Source organism: Elgaria multicarinata, chromosome 3 (genome assembly GCF_023053635.1).
Source record: "Elgaria multicarinata webbii isolate HBS135686 ecotype San Diego chromosome 3, rElgMul1.1.pri, whole genome shotgun sequence".
Lineage (NCBI taxonomy): Eukaryota > Metazoa > Chordata > Lepidosauria > Squamata > Anguidae > Elgaria > Elgaria multicarinata.
This window is the reverse complement of record NC_086173.1, coordinates 5661050-5673421: the sequence shown is the minus strand read 5'-3', so window position 1 is coordinate 5673421 and position 12372 is coordinate 5661050. Positions and strand designations below refer to the sequence as shown.

Sequence of the window (12372 nt, the reverse complement as noted above, 5' to 3'; positions counted from 1 at the left end):
ACCACTCTTTTGCTTCCAGGCTCCACCCTCTGAATTTCAGGTCTGAGATTCAGGAAATCTGGTAGCCCCCAAAAACCTCTGCCACGCACAGGGATTACATGACAGACAGGAAGATGGTTCCTTGGAAAACAAAACAACGTAGGAAAAAGTTCCCTGAAGGCAGAATATTTGAAAGGCACTGCCAGAGGGGAATTGGAATCTGTAACTGATTGTCCGATACAGGGGTGAGACCATAGTCAGATACAGGGATGAGACCAAAGAGGTGAGGACAAAGCCCCATAGAATTCTTTGTCCAGAAGGAGTTGTTGCCTCAGGATAGGGTAGCACTGTAGCAGAGCCCTTAGCTAGACCTAAGGTTTATCCCGGGATCGTCCCAGGGTCATCCCTGACCCCGGGATAAACCTTAGGTCTAGCTAAGGCCTAAGAGACATAAATCAGGAAGTCCCTGGTTCAAATCTCACCTCAACTTTAAGCAAGCCTCACTCTCTCCCCACGCCAACGTCCCTTCTCTCAGGATACTGACCTATCTTATAAGGCTGTTGTAAAGATTAGGGATATGAATTACTTTGAATGCTCTGACCACTATAGAGACACAAAATATTAGGATTGTGAAGAGGATGTAGTTATATGGGGGCTGTTTTGTTACATACAATATGTGAACAGTAACGGTACCAACGTAAGTCCATCATCTTCCCATCGGAGCCTGTGGAAGGACATTTTTGGTAGTCAATAGCTTTCCTTAGTTGTGACCTGCAATTCCTTGTGTGGAGTAGACTATGTTGGATTTCTCTGTAAACTATTCTCTTCTCCTTGAGAGCTTTCTTATTTTTATCTTGTCTTTAAATAAAATTAAAAACAGCATGCGCCTAATGCGATTTTCCTTGTATTTTCTCATCCCCTAGGCTGCACCAAAGAAGAGCCCTGCTAAGGGCCCATCTAGTAGGGTGACCCTATGAAAACGAGGACAGGGCTCCTGTATCTTTTAACAGTTGTATTGAAAAGGGAATTTCAGCAGGTGTTATTTGTATATGTGGGGAACCTGGTGAAATTCCCTCTTCATCACAACAGTTAAAGCTGCAGGTGCCCTGCCCTCTTTTAAATCTGGTCACTCTAGTACAGCTCCTGCAGCTTTAACTGCTGTGATGAAGAGGGAATTTCACCAGGTTCTCCATATATACAAATGATACCTGCTGAAATTCCCTTTCTTGTGCAACTATTAAAGATACAGGAGCCCCGTCCTCCTTTTCATAGGGTCACCCTACATCTAGTCCAGCACTCTGTTCACACAGTGGTCAACCAGTTGTCACCTAGGAACCCACAAGCAGGACACGTCTGCAGCAGCACACTCCTGCCTATGTCCCCCAGCAACTCGTATATATAGGTTTACTACCTCTGATACTAGCAGCCATCGAAAGCCTTCTCCTCTGAGAATTTATCCAACCCCCTTTTAAAGCCATCCAAATTGGTGGCCATTGCTACATCTTGTGGTAGTAAATTCCATAGTTTAACTATGTGTTGCGTGAAGAAGTACACCATCTCTCAACCGATGTATTCAAGAAGAAAAAGGGAGGTTCTAGGACCCAAGCCTGCCTGGAAGCCCCCTCTCTCTCTCAAGTCCAATGTCAGGGGCTCAAATCTTGTTACAGAGGGGTGAGGAGAATAGGTTCCATACATGTGCAGGTTCTGTTGTAGGTCTGTGCCCTGGCACTGTAAGCAGATCAATGATAAGCCCTTACACAATCTAAAACCCTGCGTATGACTTAAAAGCACCGGCACCCTATCTTTCAGCAATCTTACTTTCTCTGCTGTACAGCTTTAGTCTCAGACTTTTGCACACACAGAGACAATTCTGGGAATGAATCCAAAAGTTAAAAAAAGAGGCCTAAGTCACAGAGAATCCACACCTCATTTCCAGTCTTTAAACAGCTCCTCCCCCTTCAAACTGGGGCCAGATTTTAAGCAATGCGCCAACGAGGCCTGCAGCCTGTTCTGCGTTCTCCTCCTCCCTTAAACAAATCAATTCTCTCCTAACCGACTGGAAACCACAATCCCTGGGAGGGGCACTGGCCTGCTTTTCTAAGCATCATTAAGTCCCCGAAACACCTGTGGCTCTCACTGCTAGATGTAAATAAATCACAAAAAATATCTGCTGAACCATCTTCGCCCCTAACAGCTTGGGAAGTGACTGCATGAAAGAATATTTACTGTGTTAGAGGCTCTGCTTTTTACTGAATCCCCCTCTCCCCCCGCTACATCCACTTCTGTTCCAGCCAGGGTTCCTGCTTGACCGATTCCAAAGGAGAAAGCAAGCACTCTTTGGAGACTGAAATCCCAGTTTTAAAAATTGTAACAATGGATAATAATTATACTGCGTTGAATGCTTTTACATAGTTTAGTTTAGTTCGGTTCACCACCTTGTGTGCCAATACGCAGAAAGCCCGGGTATAAGTTCACAGCCCAATCCTATTCATGTTTATTTCGAGAGTGTGTGGATCTGGATGGATGATTCATTATTATATTTTGATATTAAAAGGCCTGTGGCCTCCTCTAGAAAGAATACCTACAGTGATCTTTCTTCAGCCACCTGTCTACTTGGTGCAACCTCCACTTAAATGAATTATAACGGGCATTATAGTCCTTGTGTGCTTGAACGGAACCTCCAGTATCCTATGAGTTTTTCAAAAGTGAGACTAAAAACTTCTGGCTTTAAGTCAGACTCAAGTTAAGAGGTCATATAAGTCTTTTAGTATATTTAATATAATGTGAATATATGGCAAAGAGATATAAATACAGACCCACATTTCTTGGCCACTCCATTTTACTGAGGCTTACTTTCAAATCATGTGTATACTATTCCTACCCTTTAAATAAATAAGCTAAAAAAACCAACACTCAACAGTCACATGAAGCTATTTAACAGCTTTCCCCAACCTGGTGCCCTCCAAATGCACTAATTAGGGTGACCATGTGGAAAGGAGGACAGGGCTCCTGTATCTTAAACAGTTGTATAGAAAAGGGAATTTCAGCAGTTGTCATTTGTATGCATGCAACACCTGGTGAAATTCCCTCTTCATCACAACAGTTAAAGCTGCAGGAGCCCTGCCTTCTTTTGTATCTGGTCACTCTAGTATAACTCCTGCAGCTTTAACTGTTGTGATGCAGAGGGAATTTCCCCAGGTGCTAGGTGCATATCAGTGACACCTGCTGAAAATCCCTTTTCTATACAACTGTTAAATATACAGGAGCCCCATCCTCCTTTCCACATGGTCACCCTAGCACTAATCCCATCGGGCCCAGCTGGCATAGCCAATGGGCAGGATTGCTGGCTGGGGCATTCAAAACACCAGGTTGGGGAACGCTGCTGTATAAGAATCACTTATCCAGAGCTTAGATGCTATCATATTCTGCTTTTGTGCTCATACACATTTCAGCCTGGAGCAGTGTCTATTTCCTTAAGGGCCTTGGAGAAGATCAGCCCTGTAACACTAGGTCTAGCTGCTTACCTGCGTGTAAATCCTATTGAACTCAATGGAGCTTGCTTCTCAGTAAACATGCTCTGGCCAAAATCCAACACATGCTTAAGTACTTGAGAGCAAGTACCACTGAGTTAAGTGGGCCTTGTTTCCAGGTAAACATAGGCAGGAGGACTTGCCTGTAAAAGAAACAGGCCCCATCTCGAGGTGGAAAAGGTGGAGTTGTCCGTAAAGGGACAGCTTGTTTTATGAAGATGCATGAAGCGGCTGTTTGCCGGAGAGACAGCTGGGGAAACAGCTGCTGAACAAGCTCCCAAGAGCGTACAAGGTTGCTTTCATGTGGAGAACTGCAACACGGTGAAATGACCCATACTGCAACCTGACACCCATGTGCCAGAGGAATCCTCACTGTGCAGCAATGTGTAGTCTATGTTTGTGAGTGTGTGACAAGCGGCAGTAAGTGTGTTGGGCTCTAGGAAGCTGTATGTGAAGTGTTATCTGACCACATCTCCATAGCCACTGTAGGCATGATAGCTCCCTGGGAACCAAGACTTCATTAAAATCCTACCAACGAAAAGTCCGGTTCACACAAATGTGTACACTTAATTACTCAACAATGATCTGTATCTGAACGAATGAACAGGCACCGGGGACAAGAATTGTCTTTAAGGTGATTACAAGGCGACGTACTGCCTCTTTCTGTGGGTCTGATCTGTGGCAGCTCATTCAGACATGCAAATGGTCCCGTGATGCTGCAATCGTCAAGGAGTGAACATGTATCTGTGAACTGACCCCTAGGTATGTCTTTAGTTAGAACTCTAACAAAATAAGAGCCAAAAACTTATGAGTGGGACAGTATAATCATGTAGACTCTTCACAATCAATCAATTTCTGTTTTCTTCCTCCTTGCACTGGGTAAATGAAGAGGCACTGAGCTTTCTGTAATGACTGGGGAAGTCAGGGGAGGGCCTACAGGGGGGATTCTACACGCCGTACTGAGGCCTCTTCCATGCGGCCCCAGTGCGGCCCTAAAGCGATCGTGTAACTTGCCTGGAGAAGCGACAAGGAAGAGGCGTCCTTGCCGCCGCCGCCACCACCCACCTACTTCCTCGCCGGCCGGGACGGAGAGCTCGGCGGAAGAAGGTGGGGTGGAGAGCTTCTTCCGCTCTCCACCCCGCCTTCTTCCGCCGAGCTCTCCGACCCAGCCGGGTCGGAGGTAGGTGGGTGGCAGCGGCAGCAGCAGCGGCAAGGACACCTCTTCCTCGTCGCTTCTCCAGGCAAGTTACATGATCGCTTTGGGGTCGCACTGGGGCCGCATGGAAGCAGCCTCAGTACGACGTGTGGAATCCCCCCCAGGGCACATTGAGTAAAGACCTCCTGGCCTGACCACAAGCGCTGAACCCTCTACCTGAATCCCACAGAAACCTGGTGGCACCATACCAAAGGGTTATTTGGATAAAGACAGGGGCAGAGTCTACTGCTCACACAGAAAATGCAAATGCCTGGAGCAGCAGCAGCAATCAAGTGGCACTTAACATTCCAGAAACAGCACACATTGCCAGTTTCTCACACTCCTACTGGCATGCATGAATCCCTTCATGCCCTCAGGATGCCTCGCTAATGATGCAGCAGGGGATGTGATCTCAGCCTGGCCACCTAGGGCCAAACTAGGCAGGAGTATACTAAAACATGTGGCTGCCACCCCCATCCCCCAAAAAGGCCACCTCACCTTCCTGCTCTGTAATCACTGGCAGCACTTACTGCCCGTCCATGATGTACCGGGTTCTCCTCCAGCCCTAACCCAAGTCACTGCTTGTCACCGGCCAGTAGTGAGGAAATGCAGAATATGATGCTGTGACTGGCTGGGTAAATTGTCTCTCCTTCCGCACCTTAGAGAGCTCCTTTAGAGTTCTGACTGGTACTAATTGAAACCCGGAGCAGATCCATTGCCCCACTGACATTGGAACCACCAGCCTCCACTGTAAAAGTTACAGAGGAGGAGGAGGAGGAGCCCATGGGACATAGTGGCACCTTTCAACAGTTAGCCACACATTTAGTGCATAGTCTCGTTTGTCCCCAGGACCGGCAACCCCTTCATGCAGATATAAAACTACTCCCTACCTAACATTGAGCATGGGCTAAAATATGCCTGCCTGGCAGCATGGTAACCTTCAACACCAAGTCCCTGGGAAAATCCAGGTCCTCGCTGTGCTGTGATGAGGAAGTATGAGAGCCAGGATATCGCCTTCAGCATCCTGCCTGAAAGCCTAGCGGGTTCTTAACGCCGTTGAATCATCTACCTGCATTGTAATACCTCCTTCTCTCCTCGAAGGGACCGAAGAAGAGGACAGGGGAAGTGTGTAGGCAAGGGAGAAGGAGTTAACTGGAGGTTCTGCAGAGCCCAGCAGGTCCAACAGACTGATGCAAATCCACACAGCTGCAGCACCCACCGGATCAGTCAGCTCCTTGACTTAGATCTGGCTTCGGTCCCCCAGAAAACCTCAGTCCAGCCTTAGAACATTCCCCGGTCCTCCTGCCTCTCACAACGCTGACATTGGGGCCAGTAGATCAGCGACTCATCAGGATTACGTAATGGGAACACACTCCCCAGAAATATCTGATGAGCCATGCACACAATCAGGGAAGGTCTTGGGGCAGGAAAGTGATGGTTTCTTTCTCCCTCCCATGCCTACAATCCACAGCAAGAGAGACAGATGAATTCTGGAGCTGACAGTTTCCCTGAAACACCTGAGCTTAAGAAACTAACCAGGTACACTTTATCCTGAACATCAAATTTCCTAGGTTCCCAAAGACAAGGCATGCAGCTGCCTCTGGAGTGGAGGGCAACAGCGTTTGGCACTGGAGCTCATGAAATAAACTCTGGAGAAGCTTTGAACAGCCACATGGTTCATCACATGCAGCAAACCACATTGGACCAAGGGAAGGGAACGTCCTTCCCCAGATGACTGGGATATGACTCTCTTCTGGAGGTGACAGATTACTGGGTATTGGAACATACCGCATTCTCTTTCAAGCTCCAGGAAGGAACTGGGATGTAATAATAATGCTTAATATTCATATGCTGCTTTTTTTAGTTAGCAAAGTGTTTGCACACATTCCTTTGCTAAACCTTACAACAACCTTGTAAAGTAGGCTTTATTATTATTATTATTATTATTATTATTATTATTATTATTATTACTGCAGCAGAGAGCTGAAAGGTGGAGGTTTGCTTAAGATCTTAGGCCACAGCGAGACCTAAGGTTTATCCCAGGATCATGACGGGTTCGCCCCTGCCTGAGCACTGGATCCCCCGTTTGTCACCTAGATGAACAGGTTTGACCCCTGGACGATCCAGGGATAACCCTTAGGTCTAGCTATGGCCTTAATGAGTTCGCGGCTGAAGTGAGTTCTGAAGACAGGGCATTCTAGTGGCTACAGTTTAGGACAGGGGCTGGACTGACTGGTCCTGGGTTCAAGAGAAGCAGAAAGGGGAGCAGTGTCCCTTGGTGAGGGGCTGCCGTTTGCCACTTCTGGCTTTTCTGCCAGCAGGGAGGTGAGGATCAGTTCCCCACTTGCCGCTTTGCCACTCCAGGCTCTAAAAAAAAAAGCACCTCCCCGGTGTCGGTAGCGAGTGGGCGGGAATGGCAAGACACATTTGTGCTGGTTTTAAGTCATTTGCAGCATCAAACCACTTTGCTAATTTCTAACCAGAAGAAGGAGGCGGCGATGAGGAGAAAGAGAGAAAGAAGGAAAGAACACACGGCTGGATTCGTCAATTCCCACCCCACACAGCCTCCCCTGCTGCCGTTCCCAAAGCAGATCCCCCACAGCTGACAGGGCTAATGGCATCGCAACCTTCTGCCAAAACTCAGGGGCCGTCAGATATCAACGCTCCCAGGTGCAGAAGCTCAAACCCCACAATTCCCCCACAACTGGAAGCTCACCAGAGGGGCCTCTATGGCACTAGATCAGACACATAGAAGCAGCCTTGCCCAACCTGGTTCACCCTGGACGTGTTCCACTACAGCTCCCACCATCCACAGCTGGCCTGCCCATGCTAGAAAAGGATGCAAGTCCAGAGAGAGAAAAGGAACACGAGCCTCATTCCTCTTCCAGAGTTGGGTACGGAGCTCAGGGGTCCTGGTTCTTACACTCCTCACTCCCCTAACCCACCAGATCCTGTTTCTTTAGAAGCTGTGGTTCCTACCTGCACCATAAATCAGCAAGGCCTACTTCCCCACTGCCACCCTGCCATATTCTTTTTCCCCTCTCTAAACTCAGTCCTTGGTACATAACACTAAACAGCCCATGCAACTCATTTCACACCCACACATGCACACCTACACCCTCGTGCATCAGTTCAGTACCTCCTCCCTCCTCTCTCGTCACAGCAATGGTGCACTCCATGGCAACACCCCTCCCCTCTGGATGTAACCCTGGAGTCAAGGTTCAGGCAGGCCTTGTGGGGAGGGAGGTGGGGAGCAGAGGGCTGAATCCACCCCCTGTCCTCCTTCCAGACACCTATCCCATCAGAGGAAAATATGCAGAAAGCCTGTCCTGAGGCCCTAGGGATTGCTGGGGAGACAGGGGACATTTACACACATATGCATGTGAAGCAGAAGCAAAAGGCTCTATCTAACACCACCTCGTTCAAAATAGCCAGAGGAATATACGAACAGGGTGCAAGAAGACTGGAGGCAGGCTACTGGGGCAGGGTCCTATAGGATTGCCTCCTTCCTAGAAGCTGCTGTTTTCTCTTGCATAGGGCAGGGATTGGAAGAGAAAAATCCAATTTAGGGCTGAAGGGTTGCAAAACGCCATTGGAGGTATTTATACACCTTCATTTAAGAACGACCTTAGGCCTCAATCAATGTTTGCAATGGTGGAGTCCTGAAATATGTAAAGGAAATAATTTAGGAGCATCAATGTGGAAGAATCAAGAGGGGTTTTTATTTATTTATTTTTTAAAAATAGAAGATATGAATTTCGTATTTACTGCAAAATGAAATCCAAAGTGGGGAGGGAAGAGAGGAGAGCCATTTGGGATACTACAGGGGAGACAGATGAGAGATTGGCAAGGGAGACTCCTTCCAGTGGTCCATTGCAGAGAGAAAACCTCTCTCTCTCTCTCTCTCTCTCTCTCTCTCTGCAGAGCATCTAGGCAGCAAGTCCCTGACAGGACAGCAGAGCTAAAAGGATCCAGGGTGACAGGTGAGAGAACATGTGTATTGGCACAGAGCTGTATTTCTCCACAGATGGATATATTCCGGATTAAGGGAAAGCAGGGAAGGAATAAAGATGACTGAAAGTAAGGCTGAAGTTTGAAAAGGCCAGGAATGGGAAGCTGTCCAGGGGCAGCAGGTTGTATGGTGAGACTGTGCTAATGTGTGTCCATGGCCGGCTGTGGAGCAGCCTGCAATGGCAGGGTGGGGGTAGGTGGGTTTCCAGGCAGGGTCCAATGCAGGCATCTAGTAACTAATGAGGATGAATGAAGGCTAACTCTGAGGATGGAGCAACAAGACACTGTCATCTTAGGAGTAGATTAGGGGTGCAGAGTTGTTGCCGCTAGGAGTTGTTGCCATTGCAACAAGATTCCAAGGCCCAGATCCAAGGCACCATAGCGGCACAGAGAGTTGCCAGGAGGGCAGGCCCACAACATCTTGATGCCTCCACCCACAGCCAGTGCACCACACAGCCCTCAGAAGGGCTCCCCGGGTACTCTTGCCATGTTGTAAAGGATGCCGGGCACGAGGACTCTCGGCCCGCACGCTGCTCAGCTGGTGCCCATAATTTATTATAGCCTCAATCCTAAAGGAGTGCTTGGGTTACTTGTGGGCCTGGGGGGCAGGGGCTTACACCCTACTGGGAGGGAGGGAGGGAGGGCAGGGACACTGGACTGGGGGCAGCAAGGGCCCGGCGACAAACCAGCTCCTTACTTTCTCTGCAGAGTAGTTGCCGGGCTGGTGCTAGCACTGGTGCTGTGGCCCCCTCCTGCTCCGGGGCTAGAGCTCCGCGACGCCCCACGGCTCAGCTGCCCCCTCTCCCTTTCCCGGGGTGGCCGAGGGTACTCGTGCTCCTTCTCCCGAGTCTGATGGCACTGCGGGGCCCGATCTCGATGCAGCTGGCATGGTTCCCTGTAGTGGCTCTCCCGGTTCTGGTACTGCCCATCCCGGTTCCCATAGTGCGGTAGATCTCGCTCCTTGTCCCGGTTCTGATACTGGTTCTGCCCTTCCCGGTCTGCTCTGCTTTGGTATTGGCTCTCGCGGTCTGTTGCCCGGTTCTGGTACTGAGCGTCGCGGTCCGTTCGGCTCTCCCGGTTCTGGTATTGCCCATCCCGGTCGGGGCGGCTCTGGTATTGCCCTTCCCGGTTCTGGTACTGCCCATCTCGCTCCGTCCGGTTCTGATAGTGGCTGTCCCGCTCCTTGTGGTGGTACTGCCCGTCCCGGTCCCGGTCCCGATCTCGGTGCCGGTCCCGGTCCCTCTCTCTGTCCCCTTCCCGCAGGTCCCGGTTCTCTTGGCTCAGTTGCTCCAACTGCCCCTCCAGCTCCTCGATCCGGCGGCGCTGGGTCTCCAGCAGCTTCTGCTGGCTCTCGATGATGTTATTGAGCTCCAGCAGGTACTCCACGGCCCGGTTGGGGCTCTCGGAACCGGGCACCCCGGGGCCGCCCCCCGCTCCCCCGTCCATGGAGAGCGAGAGGAAGAGGGGCGCGCGGGCGCTTTGCGCTGCGCCCGGCGCCCGCCGCCTTCGGCTCCCGATTGCTGCAAAGGGCACCACCCCGCGCCAGCTACAGACCCGCCCCGCGGCCCGCGGCGGGCTGCAGGGCGACGGCCACCATCCTGCCTGCGGGAGCCCGAGGGGGAAAGCGGGAGCAGCAAGAGGAGCCGCTGGTACCGCCGCCGCCGCCTGCTCCAGTCCCGAGCGAGCCGCCTGCTCCTCCCGCTGCTGCTGCCGCCGTCGTCGCTGCAGAGGCACTGCGCACTGCGAGCGCGCCGCCCGGCGAGCCCCGGGCGAGCCTCAGCCCAGCGGGAGGGGGCAGAAGAACGCAGAGGGGAGGCGGGCAGGCGAGCGGAGCCCGGGGCCTGGGCAACCGCGGGCGGATCCGCGCCGAGCCCTCCCTGGCGGCGGGGGGCGGCTCTGCCTCGGCCCAAGTTCAGGAAGGAGGTGGCGCCTGCCAGGGGACTTGTGGCGGCGGCGGCGGCGCGCCAAAACTAGACAAGTGCTGCCCAAGTGGGAGAGTGCGTGAGTGGGTAGGTGGGTGGGAAGGACGGATCCTGGCAGCTCTCCCGCGCTGCTGAGGGAACGGGGCAGGGGTCGCTCGGATCACGTGGCTGGGGGGGAAGGGGCTGCTGTGTGTGTGTGTGTGGAGGGGGCCTTCCTGAGTTGGCTGGGGCGCCGTGCAGCGCGCACTGGACGGCCTTGGCCCAAGCCAAGTTTTCCCAGGTCCATTATGCCACACGTCTACGTGGTAACATCAATTCCAGGGCGCCCCTCCTCGGTGCGCATTCAACAGGAAGCTGTAGCCAATCCCCGCGCCTTGCACGAGGAACGTGCCTGTGGGCTGGCGAGTGTGTTTGTTGCGTTTAGGTGTGTAGTTCTTAGGCGGGCGCTCACGGGATTGTCGGTTTACGCCTCCAAATCAAACCCCAACTCCAGCAAAGTTTGAGTAAGCCTCGTCGAAGCAAACGGAACGCGTGAGCCCTGATGTAACTGAAGCCCCACTGCTTTCAATGGGACTTCGGCTGCAGTCCAGTACCCAATTATTATTATTATTATTATTATTATTATTATTATTATTATTATTAATATAGCGCCATCAATGTACATGGTGCTGTACAGAGTAAAACAATAAAATAAAATTACCTGGGAGTAAGCCACATTGAATTCAATGGGTCTTATTTCAGTGTAGACATGTATGGCTTGGAGTGTCTCACAATTAACTTTATTTTATTTATTTTATTTTATTTATTACATTTCTATACCGCCCAATAGCCGGAGCTCTCTGGGCGGTTCACTTTAGCTGGATTGGGGCCATGATATGTAAAATCATTCTCAGCACCAATTTACATGTATATACCATTTGTTTTCCACCGTGAACCTTGCAGAGTGAGGCAGCTGCTTCAGACAGCAGAGTTGGGATGTTAGTTATTTAATTTATTGCTGTTGTGTTTTTACTGCCAGGAAAGGCAGACAGGAGCATGTGGGACTTCCTGCCTTGGGTGCCAAAATAACTTGACTGACCTTGGGTACTAGGTTAGGGTGACCATATGAAAAGGAGGACAGGGCTCCTGTGTCTTTAACAGTTGCATAGCAAAGGGAATTTCAGCAGGTGTCATTTGTATATATGGAGAACCTGATGAAATTCCATCTTCATCACAACAGTTAAAGGTGCAGGAGCTATACTAGAGTGACCAGATTTAAAAGAGGGCAGGGCACCTGCAGCTTTAACTGTTTTGTGATGATGAGGAAATCTCATCAGGTTCCCCGTATATACAAATGACACCTGCTGAAATTTCCTTTTCAATACAACTGTTAAAGATACAGGAGCCCTGTCCTCCTTTTCATATGGTCACCCTATACTAGGTACCTTGACTTGGGGGCGAGGGGCACCGTTTTCTGCTCAGCCTCAGACAGTAAAATGTCTTGGACCAGTCCTGTGAACTATTAAGTATAAAGAAGAGACAGCTGTCTGTAAACACAAAGTGGACATGAAAATCAACCACATTAGGCCATTTCATACATGCAACAGCAGACCTGGGTTGGTTTCAAAATGTACATCCAAGAGGGGTCAAGAGCATCATCACATAGGGGGAAATCACATTTGCTTACCGTCACTTCTCCGTCCGCGTGTTTGTCTCTCATTATTTCCTCTTTTAAAAGAGGAAGTAAACAACGTGC

The 12372-nt window shown here is 50.4% G+C and overlaps 1 protein-coding gene across 1 annotated transcript in view; it reads right to left on the bottom strand.

Moving 5' to 3' along the window:
• Window positions 1–10261, bottom strand: part of IQSEC2 (IQ motif and Sec7 domain ArfGEF 2) — a 185415-nt gene extending 175154 nt beyond the window's left edge. The window contains 1 exon segment of the mRNA XM_063119176.1: window positions 9413–10261. Within this exon segment, the coding sequence (XP_062975246.1) occupies window positions 9413–10161 (749 nt within the window). The 5' untranslated portion in view covers window positions 10162–10261.
• Window positions 10262–12372: the final 2111 nt, after the last annotated feature.